This window comes from Heptranchias perlo, chromosome 5, assembly GCF_035084215.1.
Source record: "Heptranchias perlo isolate sHepPer1 chromosome 5, sHepPer1.hap1, whole genome shotgun sequence".
Taxonomy (NCBI): domain Eukaryota; kingdom Metazoa; phylum Chordata; class Chondrichthyes; order Hexanchiformes; family Hexanchidae; genus Heptranchias; species Heptranchias perlo.
Window position 1 is genome coordinate 66,218,978 of NC_090329.1, and position 14,376 is coordinate 66,233,353.

The following is a 14,376-nucleotide window of genomic DNA, read 5'->3' on the forward strand; positions in this document are numbered from 1 at the left end:
TACACCACGCTCACCTCTCAGACTCTCCTCCCGCTCTCAGACTCTCCTTTTACACCACGCTCACCTCTCAGACTCTCCTCCCGCTCTCAGACTCTCCTTTTACACCGCGCTCACCTCTCAGACTCTCCTCCCGCTCTCAGACTCTCCTTTTACACTGCGCTCACCTCTCAGACTCTCCTCCCACTCTCAGACTCTCCTTTTACACCACGCTCACCTCTCAGACTCTCCTCCCGCTCTCAGACTCTCCTTTTACACCGCGCTCACCTCTCAGACTCTCCTCCCACTCTCAGACTCTCCTTTTACACCGCGCTCACCTCTCGGACTCTCCTTTTACACCGCGCTCACCTCTCGGACTCTCCTTTTACACCGCGCTCACCTCAGGGACTCTCCTTTTACACCACGCTCACCTCTCGGACTCTCCTTTTACACCGCGCTCACCTCTCGGACTCTCCTCGCGCTCTGGGACTCTCCTCCCGCTCTCGGACTCTCCTTTTACACCGTGCTCACCTCTCAGACTCTCCTCCCGCTCTGGGACTCTCCTCCCGCTCTCAGACTCTCCTTTTACACCGCGCTCACCTCTCAGACTCTCCTCCCGCTCTCAGACTCTCCTTTTACACCGCGCTCACCTCTCGGACTCTCCTCCCGCTCTCAGACTCTCCTTTTACACCGCGCTCACCTCTCAGACTCTCCTCCTGCTCTCAGACTCTCCTTTTACACCGCGCTCACCTCTCAGACTCTCCTCCCGCTCTAAGACTCTCCTTTTACACCGCGCTCACCTCTCGGACTCTCCTCCCGCTCTCAGACTCTCCTTTTACACCGCGCTCACCTCTCAGACTCTCCTCCTGCTCTCAGACTCTCCTTTTACACCGCGCTCACCTCTCAGACTCTCCTCCCGCTCTAAGACTCTCCTTTTACACTGCGCTCACCTCTCAGACTCTCCTCCCGCTCTCAGACTCTCCTTTTACACCGCGCTCACCTCTCGGACTCTCCTCCCGCTCTCAGACTCTCCTTTTACACTGCGCTCACCTCTCAGACTCTCCTCCCGCTCTCAGACTCTCCTTTTACACCACGCTCACCTCTCGGACTCTCCTCCCGCTCTGGGACTCTCCTTTTACACTGCGCTCACCTCTCGGACTCTCCTCCCGCTCTCGGACTCTCCTCCCGCTCTCGGACTCTCCTTTTACACCGCGCTCACCTCTCAGACTCTCCTTCCGCTCTCAGACTCTCCTTTTACACCGCGCTCATCTCTCAGACTCTCCTCCCGCTCTTGGACTCTCCTTTTACACCGCGCTCACCTTTCGGACTCTCCTCTCGCTCTCGGACTCTCCTCCCGCTCTCGGACTCTCCTCCCACTCTCGGACTCTCCTCCCACTCTCGGACTCTCCTCCCACTCTCGGACTCTCCTTTTACACCGCGCTCACCTCTCAGACTCTCCTCCCACTCTCGGACTCTCCTTTTACACCACGCTCACCTCTCAGACTCTCCTCCCGCTCTCAGACTCTCCTTTTACACCGCGCTCACCTCTCGGACTCTCCTTTTACACCGCGCTCACCTTTCGGACTCTCCTCTCGCTCTCGGACTCTCCTTGAGTGTGTTTCTAAAAAATGGAGCTCTTCCTGGTGTGGATAATGTACTTACTAGCCAAAGCAATATGCCGATAATTCTGAAATCACCTCAAAATGTTTTCAAATAGCCTTTTAACGATGTGATAAGTGTTAATTATTGCCTGTCAACCTCTCTGGTACTGAAAATTAACTATTACAAGTGTGGAGTCTCATTCCTTCGGGTTTTAATTGTTGGAGATTTTAAAAATGTAAAATTTTAAATTAAAACATTTTTTCCTACTTTTCCCTTCTGTCTCTTTTTTCTCTCTCTTTTAATCCAATCTTTCTTTCCCTCTTTATTTCTCTTTCTGTACCTGATTTGACATTGAATTCACCCCCTCTAATTTACACTTCCTTCTCAGTCCTTGCACTGTTAATTTCACAATCCTTCAATCTGATTGGTTAAGGAGATACACAGTTGCTTGCCCTGTTCACTCAGGTCCCAGATGCCCTGTTTCCCTCACTGTGATGTTATCAGCTCGCACTTACAGCAACTTCCCGCAAAAATGTAAAAACCTAAACGTACAAGGGCAAGTCTAATTAATAGCAGACGCTGTTAGATGTCCTGCTACAGTAAATCATAGCCCAATATATTCCAGATTATTGATATGAATGTATTTCATTTGCACACATATATTCCTGTAGAACTAAAAATGTTTGTCACCCTTTGTTGTTTTCACATTTATTTTTAAAATGTTATTTTTCTAATTTATTTCTAACCATTTCTCTAGATTGAAAACATCTACAAAGAAGTGCGTCCCGATGCTGAAGTAAACATTATAGGATTCACGTAAGTGAAACCATCTTTACAGATCAGGGCAGTGTCGAGGCTTCTGCCCACATTTCGAGGAGAGACTATTTCACACTCGCATTTTATTCTGAAGGTCCAATGACAAAAAACAGAGAGCCTGATGTATAAGTAGGAGCTGGAAAGTGGGATCCAACACATGGAACACTAGAAAATTTACGGATTATATTTTGTTTTGGACACATGAGGGTAGGTTTTCATCTTTATCGTCATGGCCTGGATCCTGAACATCTATTTTGCAATTTAAAAAAAATACAATTTTAAGGTGGCTCCCTTTGTAATGGGACCATAGGAGCACCCTAAAGTTACTTATAGGAGGGGGCAGGGGACCCAACACACCCACCCCCACCCCAAATCTGGACACCTCTACCAGTCTTTCTGGACTCTTCAGTGGGACACAGTCCAGATGCATTCCCAGTCCACCATGGGCATGCAAATCATGAGAACTCTCCCGACCTCATAAATTTAGGGGATTTGGGGGGGGGAGGGAGTTAGGGACAGAGGCCCAGGACGGATGCATCTTGTCACTTATGGCAAAATGTGCTGCCCTGCAGATTTTCAAGGCCACAGTCTGCAGTAGATTAATACTTTGCAGACCTGAGTAGAAGGCATATGAAATGTCATAGGCAGCCACCACATGTACTCCGGCCATTTGGGTGGCACCTAAGAGAAGCATTAGAATAAGAGACAGCGGTGTTCAAGAATCAACTGTCACTACATTAATTGTCTTGGAAAGAAAGAACTTGCATTGATATAGAGTCGTTCACGGCCCCATCGTTACTGTGCTGGACATAGTTGGGGTTTATGAAAAGGTTTCCCTTATTAAATTTGCATATTGTTGTCAAGCCAGAAGTCACTGGATACCCTCTGCCTCCTCTTGTGTTGTTACTGCTGATCTTCAGCCTCATCACTCATCTGCTTACCTACCTCTTACTCCTCCGAGTCACCTATGACAAGTCGTGTTTGCAAGTTGTGTTGGGTGCAAAACACCATTACACCATAACACACCTAGACAATCTAGTTAGGTTACGTTGGAGATATAATTGCAACAAAATATGACTCTTTCTAAGATAACGTTGCTTACTTGACCTCTGAAAAAATATTAACTATGATTTTTCATTATTTTGAAAATGATGGTTGGACAGAAATACTCCCTTGGTTCCCTAGCATTTCTGGGAAGTTATTTGTGTCCTCTTCCGTGAAGACAGAACCAAAGTATTTGTTTAATTGCTCTGCCATTTCCTTGTTCCCCATTATAAATTCTCCCGTTTCTGACTGTAAGGGATCTACATTTGTCGTCACTAATCTTTCTTTTTACACACTTGTAGAAGCTTTTACAGTCCACTTTTATGTTCCTTGAAAGTTTACTCTCATACTGTATTTTTCTCCTCTTAATCAATCTCTTGGTCCTTTTTTGCTGAATTCTAAACTGCTCCCAATCCTCAGGCTTGCTACTTTTTCTGGCAACTTTATATGACTCCTCTTTGGATGTAATACTATCCTTAATTTCTTTTGTTAGTCATGGTTGGGCTGCATTTCCTTTTGTGTTTTTGCCCCAGAAAGGAATGTATAATTGTTGCAATTCATGCATTCGTTCCTTAAATGTTAGCCATTGCCTATCCACAGTCATGCCTTTTAATGAAGCTTCCCAATTGATCTTAGCCAATTCACTCCTCATACCTTCATAGTTTCCTTTATTTAGGACTCTAGTTTCGGATTGGACGACTTCACTTTCCATCTTAATGAAGAATTCTGTCATGTTATGGTCACTCTTACCTAAAGGACCCCGCACAACAAGATTATTAATTAACCCCTTCTCATTGCACAATACCCAATCTAGGATAGCCTGTTCCCTGGTTGGCTCCTCAACGTACTGGTCTAAAAAAACATTTCGGACACACTCCAGGAATTCATCCTCCACAGTATTATTGCTAATTTGGTTTGGCCAGTCTAAATGTATATTAATGTAGTACCCTTGTTACATGCATCTCTAATTTCCTGTTTGATGCCGTCCCCTACATTATCACTATTGTTTGGAGGCCTATAGACAACTCCCACCAATGTTTTCTGCCCCTTGGTGCTCCTTAACTCCACCCAGACTGATTCTACATCTTGATTTTCTGAGCCAATATCCTTTCTCACTATTGCTCTGATCTCATCCTTTACTAACAACGCCACCCCACCTCCTTTTCCTTTTTGCCTGTCCTTCCTAAATATCGAATACCCTTGGATATTCAGCTCCCAGCCTTGGTCACCCTGCACCCATGTCTCCGTAATCGCAATTATATCATATCTGTTTACATCTATTTGCGCTGTTAATTTGTCTACCTTATTATGAATGCTTTGTGCATTCAGATACAGTGCCTTTAGAATTGTCTTTTTAACATTTTTAGACATCTTAACATTTTTTGTACTATGGCCCTATTTGTCTTATTACCATCTTTTCTTACCCGGACCCTATTTGTTAGTACACTCTTTTGTTTGTACGCTCTGTCCCTTCCTGACACAATCAGTTTTTCCTTACCCCAATCACTTTCCTGCACTGCTTCCTTGTCTTTTCTCTTTAGCATTCTAGATTTCTCTCCACCGGGACCTTCCCCCACTTATTTAGTTTAAAGCCCTATCTACCTCCCTAGCTATTCGATTCGCTAGAACTCTGGTCCCAGCATGGTTCAGGTGTGGTCCGTCCCAACGGAACAGCTCTGTCTTTCCCCAGTACTGGTGCCAGTGCCCAACGAATCGAAACCCACTTCTCCCACACCAATCTTTGAGCCACGCAATCATCTCGCTGATCTTGTTTACCCTATGCCAATTTGCTCGTGGCTCAGATAATAACCCAGAGATTATTACCTTTGTGGTTCTGCTTTTTAATATAGTCCCTAGCTGCTCAAACTCTCTCAGCAGAACCTTTTTCTTAGTCCTACCTATGTCATTGGTACCTATGGGATCCTCCCCCTCCCACTCCAAGTTCTTCTCCAGCCCGGAGGAGATGTCCTTAACCCTGGTAGGCAACATAGCCTTCGGGACTCATGCTCCTGGCTGCAGAGAACAGTGTCTATCCCCTTAACTATACTGTCGCCTACTACAACCACCTTCCTTTTTACTCCCCCCACTTGACTGGCTTCCTGTACCATTTGAACTTGACTTGACTGCAATGTTGCATTTTCCAAAGTACAGGGGCAATTGATGGCAGCCACATAATGTGCTCTTTGCTTCTCCTCTTGATCTTTCTCACCCCGTGCTATCTCCTCAAACTCACTAACAGCACCTTATAACACTTTAAAAACATTGATCCTGAATTTCTGCGAGGAACACCTGGAGAAATGGCGTAAAAGACCATTTTAAGCAGCTTACATCAGTTCCTGCGTTCCACCAATCTCCTGGTAAAGATGTGTGTAGCTGTGCTGCCACTTGTAAATGTTGATGAGAGGGAGCAGGGTGCTGTGAGATATTGTGCTTGATTTTCATCTTCAGTGTACATCGGGTGTGTGGTGGGCAGAGAAATCACCAAGCCCACCCCAAATTACCAGTGAAAGGCCCGAATCATTTTGGCCAGGCTTCACTTGCATTCAACTGGTGAGCTGCCAGCCTGTTTAGAGCACTGATGAGCAGCTCACTGTTTTTGGGGGGGGTTGAGGTGGGAGGCAGGAAATTCATCAGGCCATTCACAGAGCACTGGCCTACAGCTTGGGATCAGTAGGAGCTGGCTGGGCCGATGGGGGTAGGGGCAATGGAAAGCATTGCAGAAGGGGTGGGCGACTAGCAGTAAGGTGCTGGGACAGCAATTATGCTTATCCAGTTGGCCAAAAAATGCCAAATAAATTATTTTTTTTTATTGCTCCCAGAGCTTCCAGTGATCCCTTTTACTACCATTTCCTACTCTTGTGTAGTGGGTGGGTCCAGCATTCAGTGGGCACCGCACTTAACTGCACCAAATTGGTACCGGGGCCTTAACGATGTCACAGGACCTTGACGTGCACTATAATATGAGTCCCCAGCTTGTTTCCAATGGGAGCCCTCGTTGCCTAAATTGGGGCCCGCTTGAAAACGGCAGCCTCTCTTCCCGCCTTCTTGCCCAATATTATCACAGCTCTAAAGGATACTAGTACAAAACTGATTTCAGTGACACTACAGATTTGGAAAAACTTGCCACCTATGAAGAATAGATTTTCACCAATGTTATTTAAAAAAAAACAAGGTTGGACAGGAAGAGGGAAGATATAGATTGGACTGTTCGTGCAGTGAACAGATCTGGTAGTCAAGAGTACCCATCGTTTGGCATAAGTGTCTCTTGCAGCTAGTAATGGGTTGTTCTCTGCAGTCTCTTCATGCTGCTACTGCTTGGCTGCCTAAACCCCCTGCTGCCCCATAATAAAATTGCAGGACCCTGTCAATCTGCTGTTGGCTGTCCACAGAGAAGGTGATGAACTGGCTTGCTCAAGCATCTGTAACTTGCATCATGCATTGCTGCACAGACAATTGAAGAATGTTACTGATGTCCTGTAAGGCAACCTGAAATGACCCTGTAACATCCGAATTCAGGCAGTGGTGACCTTCACAAGCACTACAAGTTTGGAGCTGTGTTGCCGGTGGCTTCTAGGTTAGCTTGTAGCATATGGTATAACCCATTGATGTCCTCTCATGTGAAGTACAGCCACTGCAAGCAATGCTTCTGGGTTGGGTGATGTTAGGAGGGCCTGGGTCTCTATATTCTGGAGTGAGAGTACCAGAGGGTGGTGTCATATGCCTCCTGTGATGCCTGACCTCCCTATGTTGTTCCTCCATCTCCTCCTCCTCCACTTCTTTCTCTAAGTAACACTGATAGAGAGAAATTTCCAATGGCCTGCTCCTGACACTGGTTGATCTCCATATTTTAGGTTTTCCTTTTGGATTCCCACTCTATAGTGAATGGGGGGTTGGCAATGATGGAAGCACAAAGCAGAAGGCAGAAGTGCAAACTTTGATGAAATAGTGAGCAGGATTCCACCACCCCCTCCAAAAAAAACTAAGAAAAGGTTTTGAAAAATGCAAATTTTAGACCTCTTTGTCAGTACAATACTTTTGCATCTACATTGCTGCCTAGAAACATGGGGCATCGTATTATCCCAGCATAGTTAATTTTGGACAGAAATTAAATCAGGAAGTTTGACGTCTGATGCTATTAACATCGGTTAACATGTAATTCATGCACCCGTATTTGAGTAGGTGCTTCCTGTTGATGTCACTTCTGGCAGAAATTCAAAACTGATGCTTCCATGGGTGGGAATATAATGTTACACATCCCTAACTGATTTTGTGATGTTGCCCACCCTAAAATTGGCAAGACAAATAGGAAAGCCTAGATCTGGATGTATTCCACAGGACTGAAAATTTTCCCTTGGAAGACTGTGCTGCCAAACACCCGTGATCAAATGTGCAATGCATAAATATGGTCTCATGGGATTCAAAGAAGCTAAATATACCAGTATAGGTCTTTTGATTGCGATGCCAATGATTTTTATTTATTTCAAAATATACTTTATTTCATTGAACTGCGTGTATCTTAAAATTTTGTGTAAATAGCACAATTTCAAACCAGTACAATTCAAATCAATACATTACAGATCGTACACAATCACGATACCAATGATAGCACATTCATTTTAATGGGTTACTGCCAAGTGTGATGATCAGATAATCTAGCCTACATTATCTGAGTCTCCAGCATTTGCTTTACAGTATACCATACAATTCACACTTGGATTGAGACAACTGGAAGTAGATTTTCCTGTTATTTCTCTTGGCATCAAGGATCACCCGGGTGCAGTACAGTGAGGAAAGTGGGCATGGAGGATTGCATATCTGTAATGGACATGCCAGATTTCCCTGCATTCATTTTAAATCAGACACACTTTATACTTATACTTACACTTCATACATATAGTGGTCAGGACTTTTTGCTTTGGTGAATCCTGGAGCACCGTTATATGGCAGGAATTCTACCCAACGCAATAGCCTGTCCCTGCCCCTGCCCCCAGCTGATGTGCATATTTTAGCTGTGCAGAGAATGGCTGCAGCAGGTCATTGGGAATCTGTCACAGTGCGGGTGGCCAGCTGCCTCAGGGCTGTAGCAGGTAATGGAATCATAGAACCAACAATAGAGAAAACTAAACTCATTGTTGGCTTTCTATCCAGGCGGCTACATTTTCTCTTATACCAAACGGCTGAAGTCTCCTGTGAGCCACGTTATCATTGTAACATAGTATGGTACAACACAGAAGGAAGCCATTCGGTCCATCGTGCCTGTGCTGGCTCTTTGGAAGAGCTATCCAATTAGCCCCCCTCCGCTGCTCTATCCTCATAGCCCTGCAAATTTTTCCCCTTCAAGTATTTATCCTATTCCCTTTTGAAAGTTATTATTGAATCTGCTTCCGCCACCCTTTCAGGCAGTGCATTCCAGATCAATACAACTCGCTGGATAAAATTTATTTCCTCATGTCGCCTCTGCTTCTTTTGCCAATTACCTTAAATCTGTGTCCTCTGGTTACGAACCTTCTGTCACTGGAAACAGTTTCTCCTTATTTACCTTATTTAAACCGTTCATGATTTTGAACATCTCTATCAAATCTCTCCTTAACCTTCTCTGCTCTAAGGAGAACAGCCCCAGATTCTCTAGTCTCTCCACATAACTGAAATCTCTCATCCCAGATAACATTCTAGTAAATCTCCCCTGCCTCCTCTCGAAGTCCTTGACATCCTCCCTAAAATGTGGTGCCCAGAATTGGACACAATACTCCAGCTTAGGGCTAATGAGTATTTTATAAATATTTATCATAACTTCCTTGCTTTTGTACTCTATGCCTCTATTAATAAAGCCCAGGATCCCGTATGCTTTTTTAACAGACTTCTCAACTTGTCCTGCCACCTTCAAAGATTTATGTACATATACCTCCAGGTCTCTCTGTTCCTGCACCCCCTTTAATATTGTACCATTTATAAATCTAAGGATCTCGTATACTTTTTTAACAGCCTTCTCAACTTGTTCTGCCGCCTTTAAAAACTTGTGCACATATACTCCCAGGTCACTGTGTTCCTGCACCCTCTTTAAAATTGTACCATTCAGTTTATATTGCCTCTCCTTATTCTTCCTACCAAAATAAATCACTTCTCTGCGTTAAATTTCATCTGCCATTTTATCTGCCCATTTCACCAGTCTATGTCCTCCTGAAGTCTGTTACTATCCTTCTCACTGTTTGCTACATTTCTGAGTTTCGTGTCATCTGCAAACTGTGAAATTATGCCCTGTGTACCGAAGTGCAGGTCATTAATATATATCAAAAAAAGCAGTGTCCCAACATCGGCCCCTGGGGAACACGGCTGTATACTTTCTTCTAGTCTGCAAAACAATCGGTCACCACTACTCTCTGCTTTCTGTCTCCTAGCCAATTTTGTACCCGCACTCCCACTGCCCCTTTAACCCCATGGGCTTTAATTTTGCTAACAAGTCTTTACTTTATCAAAAGCCTTTTGAAAGTCCATACACACATCAACCACACTAACCTCATCAACCCCCTCCGTTACTCGATCAAAGAACTCAATCAAGTTAGTCAAACATGATTTGCCTTTAACAAATCCGTGCTCACTTTCATTTATTAACCCATATTTTTTCAAGTGCCAATTAATTTTGACCCTGATTAATGTCTCTAAGAGTTTCCTCACCACCGACGTTAGGCTGACTGGCCTGTAGTTGCCAGGTTTATCCCTCTCCCTTTTTTGAACAGGGGTGTAACATTTGCAATCCTCCAGTCCTCTGACATCACTTCCATATCCTAAGGAGAATTGGAAGATTGTGACCAGAGCCCTCTGCATCCCATCCTGACCGGGTGACGTTTCTACTTTGAGTGCTGTCAACTTTTTAAGTACCTCCTCTTTATCTATTTTATTCTATCCAATTTCTCTACCATTTCCTCCTTCACTGTGACATTGGCAGCATCTTCTTCTTTAGTGAAGACAGATGGAAAGTATGGGCTTCATTTTAGCACCCGCTATCGGGTGCGTACCTGGCGGGGGGGCTCTCAAAATCGGGGAATCCCGGAGCGGGTCCGGAGCCCGGCTCCAACCCGCCCACTTCCGGGTTCCCTACAGATGCGCCGACGTGCGCGCACAGCCCCCGCATGTGGGATACCCGCAGGCAATTAAAGCCGGCGGGGTGCCACTTGAAAGTATTTATTGTGCTATTTCAGGTCATTAACTGACCTGATTAAGTGAATATGTGAGGAGGGGTGGGATTTTATAGACAACTGGGACTGTTTCCCATACTGGGGGAAACACTCCCAGTTCAAATGGACGTGTTGCAGCTGTCAGCCTGAGGCAGCTGCAAAGGTCCATTTGACAGGTGGGGGGGGGGGAGACCCTCACTCATTGCAGGAGGCCACTCTGTCACTTGGGACAAAGTTTGGCCTCCACCACCCTCCTCCTGACAAGAAAATTCACCAACTTGCACACTTACCCCGGGGTCCAGAGACATGTACCTACCTTGCAGACCCCCTCAGATGTACATCTTGCGGATGGGGGCCGCCGTAGCTGCAGTCATGACCTCCTCGGAGGGTGAACAGCATCACCAGCCTCGCCGGCCACGCCGTCCACCTCTGACACGTGGAGCTCCACAACACAGTGCTGTGACACATCCACTGCACGGCAGGAGGGAGGGCAACCGCAGAGAGAGATGCGTCACAGAGGGCACTACCCTCGCCACAGGGTCCACAGACCGAGGCTCAGCTTCCTGGACCTCTCTGAGCAGCAGTGCACACGGAAGCTCAGAGTCACTCGACATGTAGTCGTGGACATCTGCAGCCTCCTTCATGCCGACCTGCTCCCGGTTGGCCCGAACACCATCTTCTTACCTGTCGCTGTCAAAGTCACCACTGCCCTCAACAACTTCTCCTCCGCATCCTTCCAGGGTGCCACCGGGGACATCGCCGACGTCTCTCAATCGTCTGCGCAAAAGAGCCCTGCAAATACACCTACACCCACTCTGCAGTGACACAGTGGGTGTCATCAGTTGTGGGTCCTCATTGTGATCCTCAGGAAAGGGCATTATTGCACAAACCAGACAAGATTCGCAAAGACGTGGCAGTAGTGGTGCCAATATAATATGTAATGTGAGTTGGTCAGAAATTAAATATAAGTAAAAACCATGACAAACCCTCAAACACCCTTGTGCATCCCCTTCATGCTCACGACACGTTTGCCTTACGCTGCCAACTGCACATATGTGACGCATGCCCTGTGGTTGCTGCACAGGTAGTGGCAGGTTGAGTGAGGCTGACCGTGAAAGAGATGCATGACAGGGTGAGTATGAGATAGAGCCATGAGATTGTATGAGGATTGGGTTGAGTGGTAGTGGCGTGATGAGTACTGGCGAGGTGAGTAAATGCAGGTAAGATGAGGATGAGGTTTGAGTGGGTATGAGGGGTGATGTGACAGAGTAGTGTTGGCAGTGCAGAAGGAGATGTGGGGTGGGGGCGGTGATGTGGCAGATGGAGTGTAGGGGAATGAGTAAGTGTACTCACTTTGGCTGACCTACTTAGGTCATTGGAGCGCCTCCTGCACTGTATGCAGGTGGGCGATATGTTGGTGGTGCAGGTGACCTCCTCTGCCACCTCGAGCCAGGCCTTCCTGTTGGCAGAGGCAGGCCGCTTCCTCCCGCCCGCTGGGGGGAAGAGCTCTGTCCTCCCCCTCCTCCTCACCCCATCCAGTAGGACCTGGAGTGAGGCATCATTAAACTGGGAGCAGCCTTCCCCCTGGGCTGCTCCATGCTGTAATTTTTCCTATTTCTTGCAGCATCTGTCAGTGGAGGACTGCCCCTTTAAATAGAGCTCCTCCAGCTGACAGAGCTTACCGACGCGCAGATCAGCAGTGGGGAACCCGGAAGACCAAGTAAGTGGATCCAATTAGGTTGTGATCGCGCAGGGGGCAGACTGATTTCACCGGGCGCGTTACCCACGTGCCCAATAGCCCCCCCTGCCGCGAACCCACAGCCCTGGTAACATCGAGCCCTATATGTTTAGTGCCTCAGCCATGTCCTCTGCCTCCACATGAAGATCACCTTTTTGGTCCCGAATTGCCCCCACTCTTCCTTTGACTACCCTTTTACCAGGTCACAGTGCGGGCGGCCAGCTGCCTCAGGGAAGCCCCAAAGTGAATAAAAGACAACATTTTTTATAAGATCATCCTGCAATTTCTTAGGTGAAATTTGCACTTTAGTTTTTTAATTTTGCCGTCCCACCTGCTCTCCTGGATGCTGGGAATGCACTGGGGTCTTAGCACTCAGCATTGCTGGGAGAAAAATAATGGAAAAGACATCACATGACTTATTCCCATCATTTGTACGTATGGGCAGATGCATTGCATGTCCTACACTGGGGAGCCACTGAAACTTCAGTGGAAAATCCAGGCTGGTGAGTCTCCAATTTCAGATTTTGAGGCTTATTGAAAAGAAAGCAGCTTCTACTTTCATCCTAGCAACTGCAAACGATATAAGATAAAGGCAGAAACTCCCATTCGTTAAGTTCTTAGTATTTTTAATTCCAGTTTGAATGACTTTTTTTTAAGAAAATGGCTGTAATAATCCTCTCCTCTTATCTTTATTAATTTAGGAACGGGAGTGTAGTTGTGCTCTATGACGTACGCACTAACAGGAGTTTAAGTGATGCTGATATCAAATCCAGCAGCAAAATTCTTTCTGAAAAATACATATTAGTACCCGGTAAGTAGATTTTTGCATAAGAAAATAATTTTGATAGAAAGTTTCAAGTTATAAATGTGTAGTTTATGGTAGAAATGGAATACTTATTGCCTAACTAAATAGGGTGTCTATATTTGCATTGTTGGATGTTAAAACACTTTTCGGCAATTATGTAATGGTAAGTACATTCACTTACTAGGGATGCTGCATAGTCTGAGCCATTGGTGGTAAGAAATGTGCTCATCTCACAGTTAACTATCTAATCAGGACTCCTATTACTCTCTGTAGGAATTATGGGAGCAGGGATGGTTGAAAAATGTGAATTTTAGCACAAAGAAGAATTTAAACCAGACTTGCATAACCTTTCAGGATGTTGCTGCTTTGTCGATAATTGATGATATCACTTTTCATTCCTTTGGTGTTTGGACGATCCAGTGGCCAAAATATGCATGACTGCTATTGTTTCCTTGCCTAAAGGCTGCACAGTTGGAGTTGTTGATGCTCCAATTCTGAATGTTTTTTTATGAGGACCAATTTTCCTCTTAGGTTGTCTGTTGGTTGGAAGACATGTGCTGTACCTGCTGAGAGAGGTGTGTATCTAACTTCCCTGACCTAGACAATTTGCCTGTACCCTTCTGGCACAGGTCCACCCCTGACTGGGCTTTCCTTGGGAACTTCGGTTAGGGATGGAAATGGGAGCAGAGCTGTGTTGTGAGGGAACAGACCTGATGCAATGGCTGTCTGTCCCAATTTCCTCTTTTCTGAGATGCACTTTAATTGGATTCAGTGCCTTCCCCCAATAATTGGCTCAGTTGGTGCTTTTAGTCCTCCAGCATAACATACTTTTTGCCACTCGATGGCTACATCAGAATTTGTGAACTGGGATTAATAGTTTCCATTGTAGCTTTAGTGCCTAGATTGCCAAATAATGCATGACAACATGTGAAAATTACTGCCAGTTCGAATGTAGGCTTCATGATTACCCTTCTAAAACTCAAACTACGGTATTAGATGCAAGACATTGAAACATGGAAAGCAGAATCATTCAACTTGAATTCTCCCTTGGTGGTGAAGTGGCGAATTTGTCAGAATACAAGTTGTAAGACCTGGGACAGATGGCAAGAGCCATATTGTAGTTTTTCAAAATGCCATTACAGTGGAACCTTTTCTCTCATTTATCTTCTTATTTTATAGAAATAGCTCTGATGGTGTGCATGTTAACTGGAAAGAGAAGCCTT

At 45.6% G+C, this 14,376-nt stretch overlaps 1 protein-coding gene across 1 annotated transcript in view; it reads left to right on the forward strand.

The window, feature by feature from the left end:
- Window positions 1-14,376, forward strand: part of LOC137321401 (adhesion G protein-coupled receptor F4-like) — a 118,566-nt gene that overhangs the window by 55,476 nt on the left and 48,714 nt on the right. The window contains exons 7-8 of the mRNA XM_067983789.1: window positions 2,336-2,394; window positions 13,050-13,152. Coding sequence (XP_067839890.1) covers window positions 2,336-2,394; window positions 13,050-13,152 — 162 coding nt within the window. The remainder of the gene's footprint in view (window positions 1-2,335; window positions 2,395-13,049; window positions 13,153-14,376) is intronic.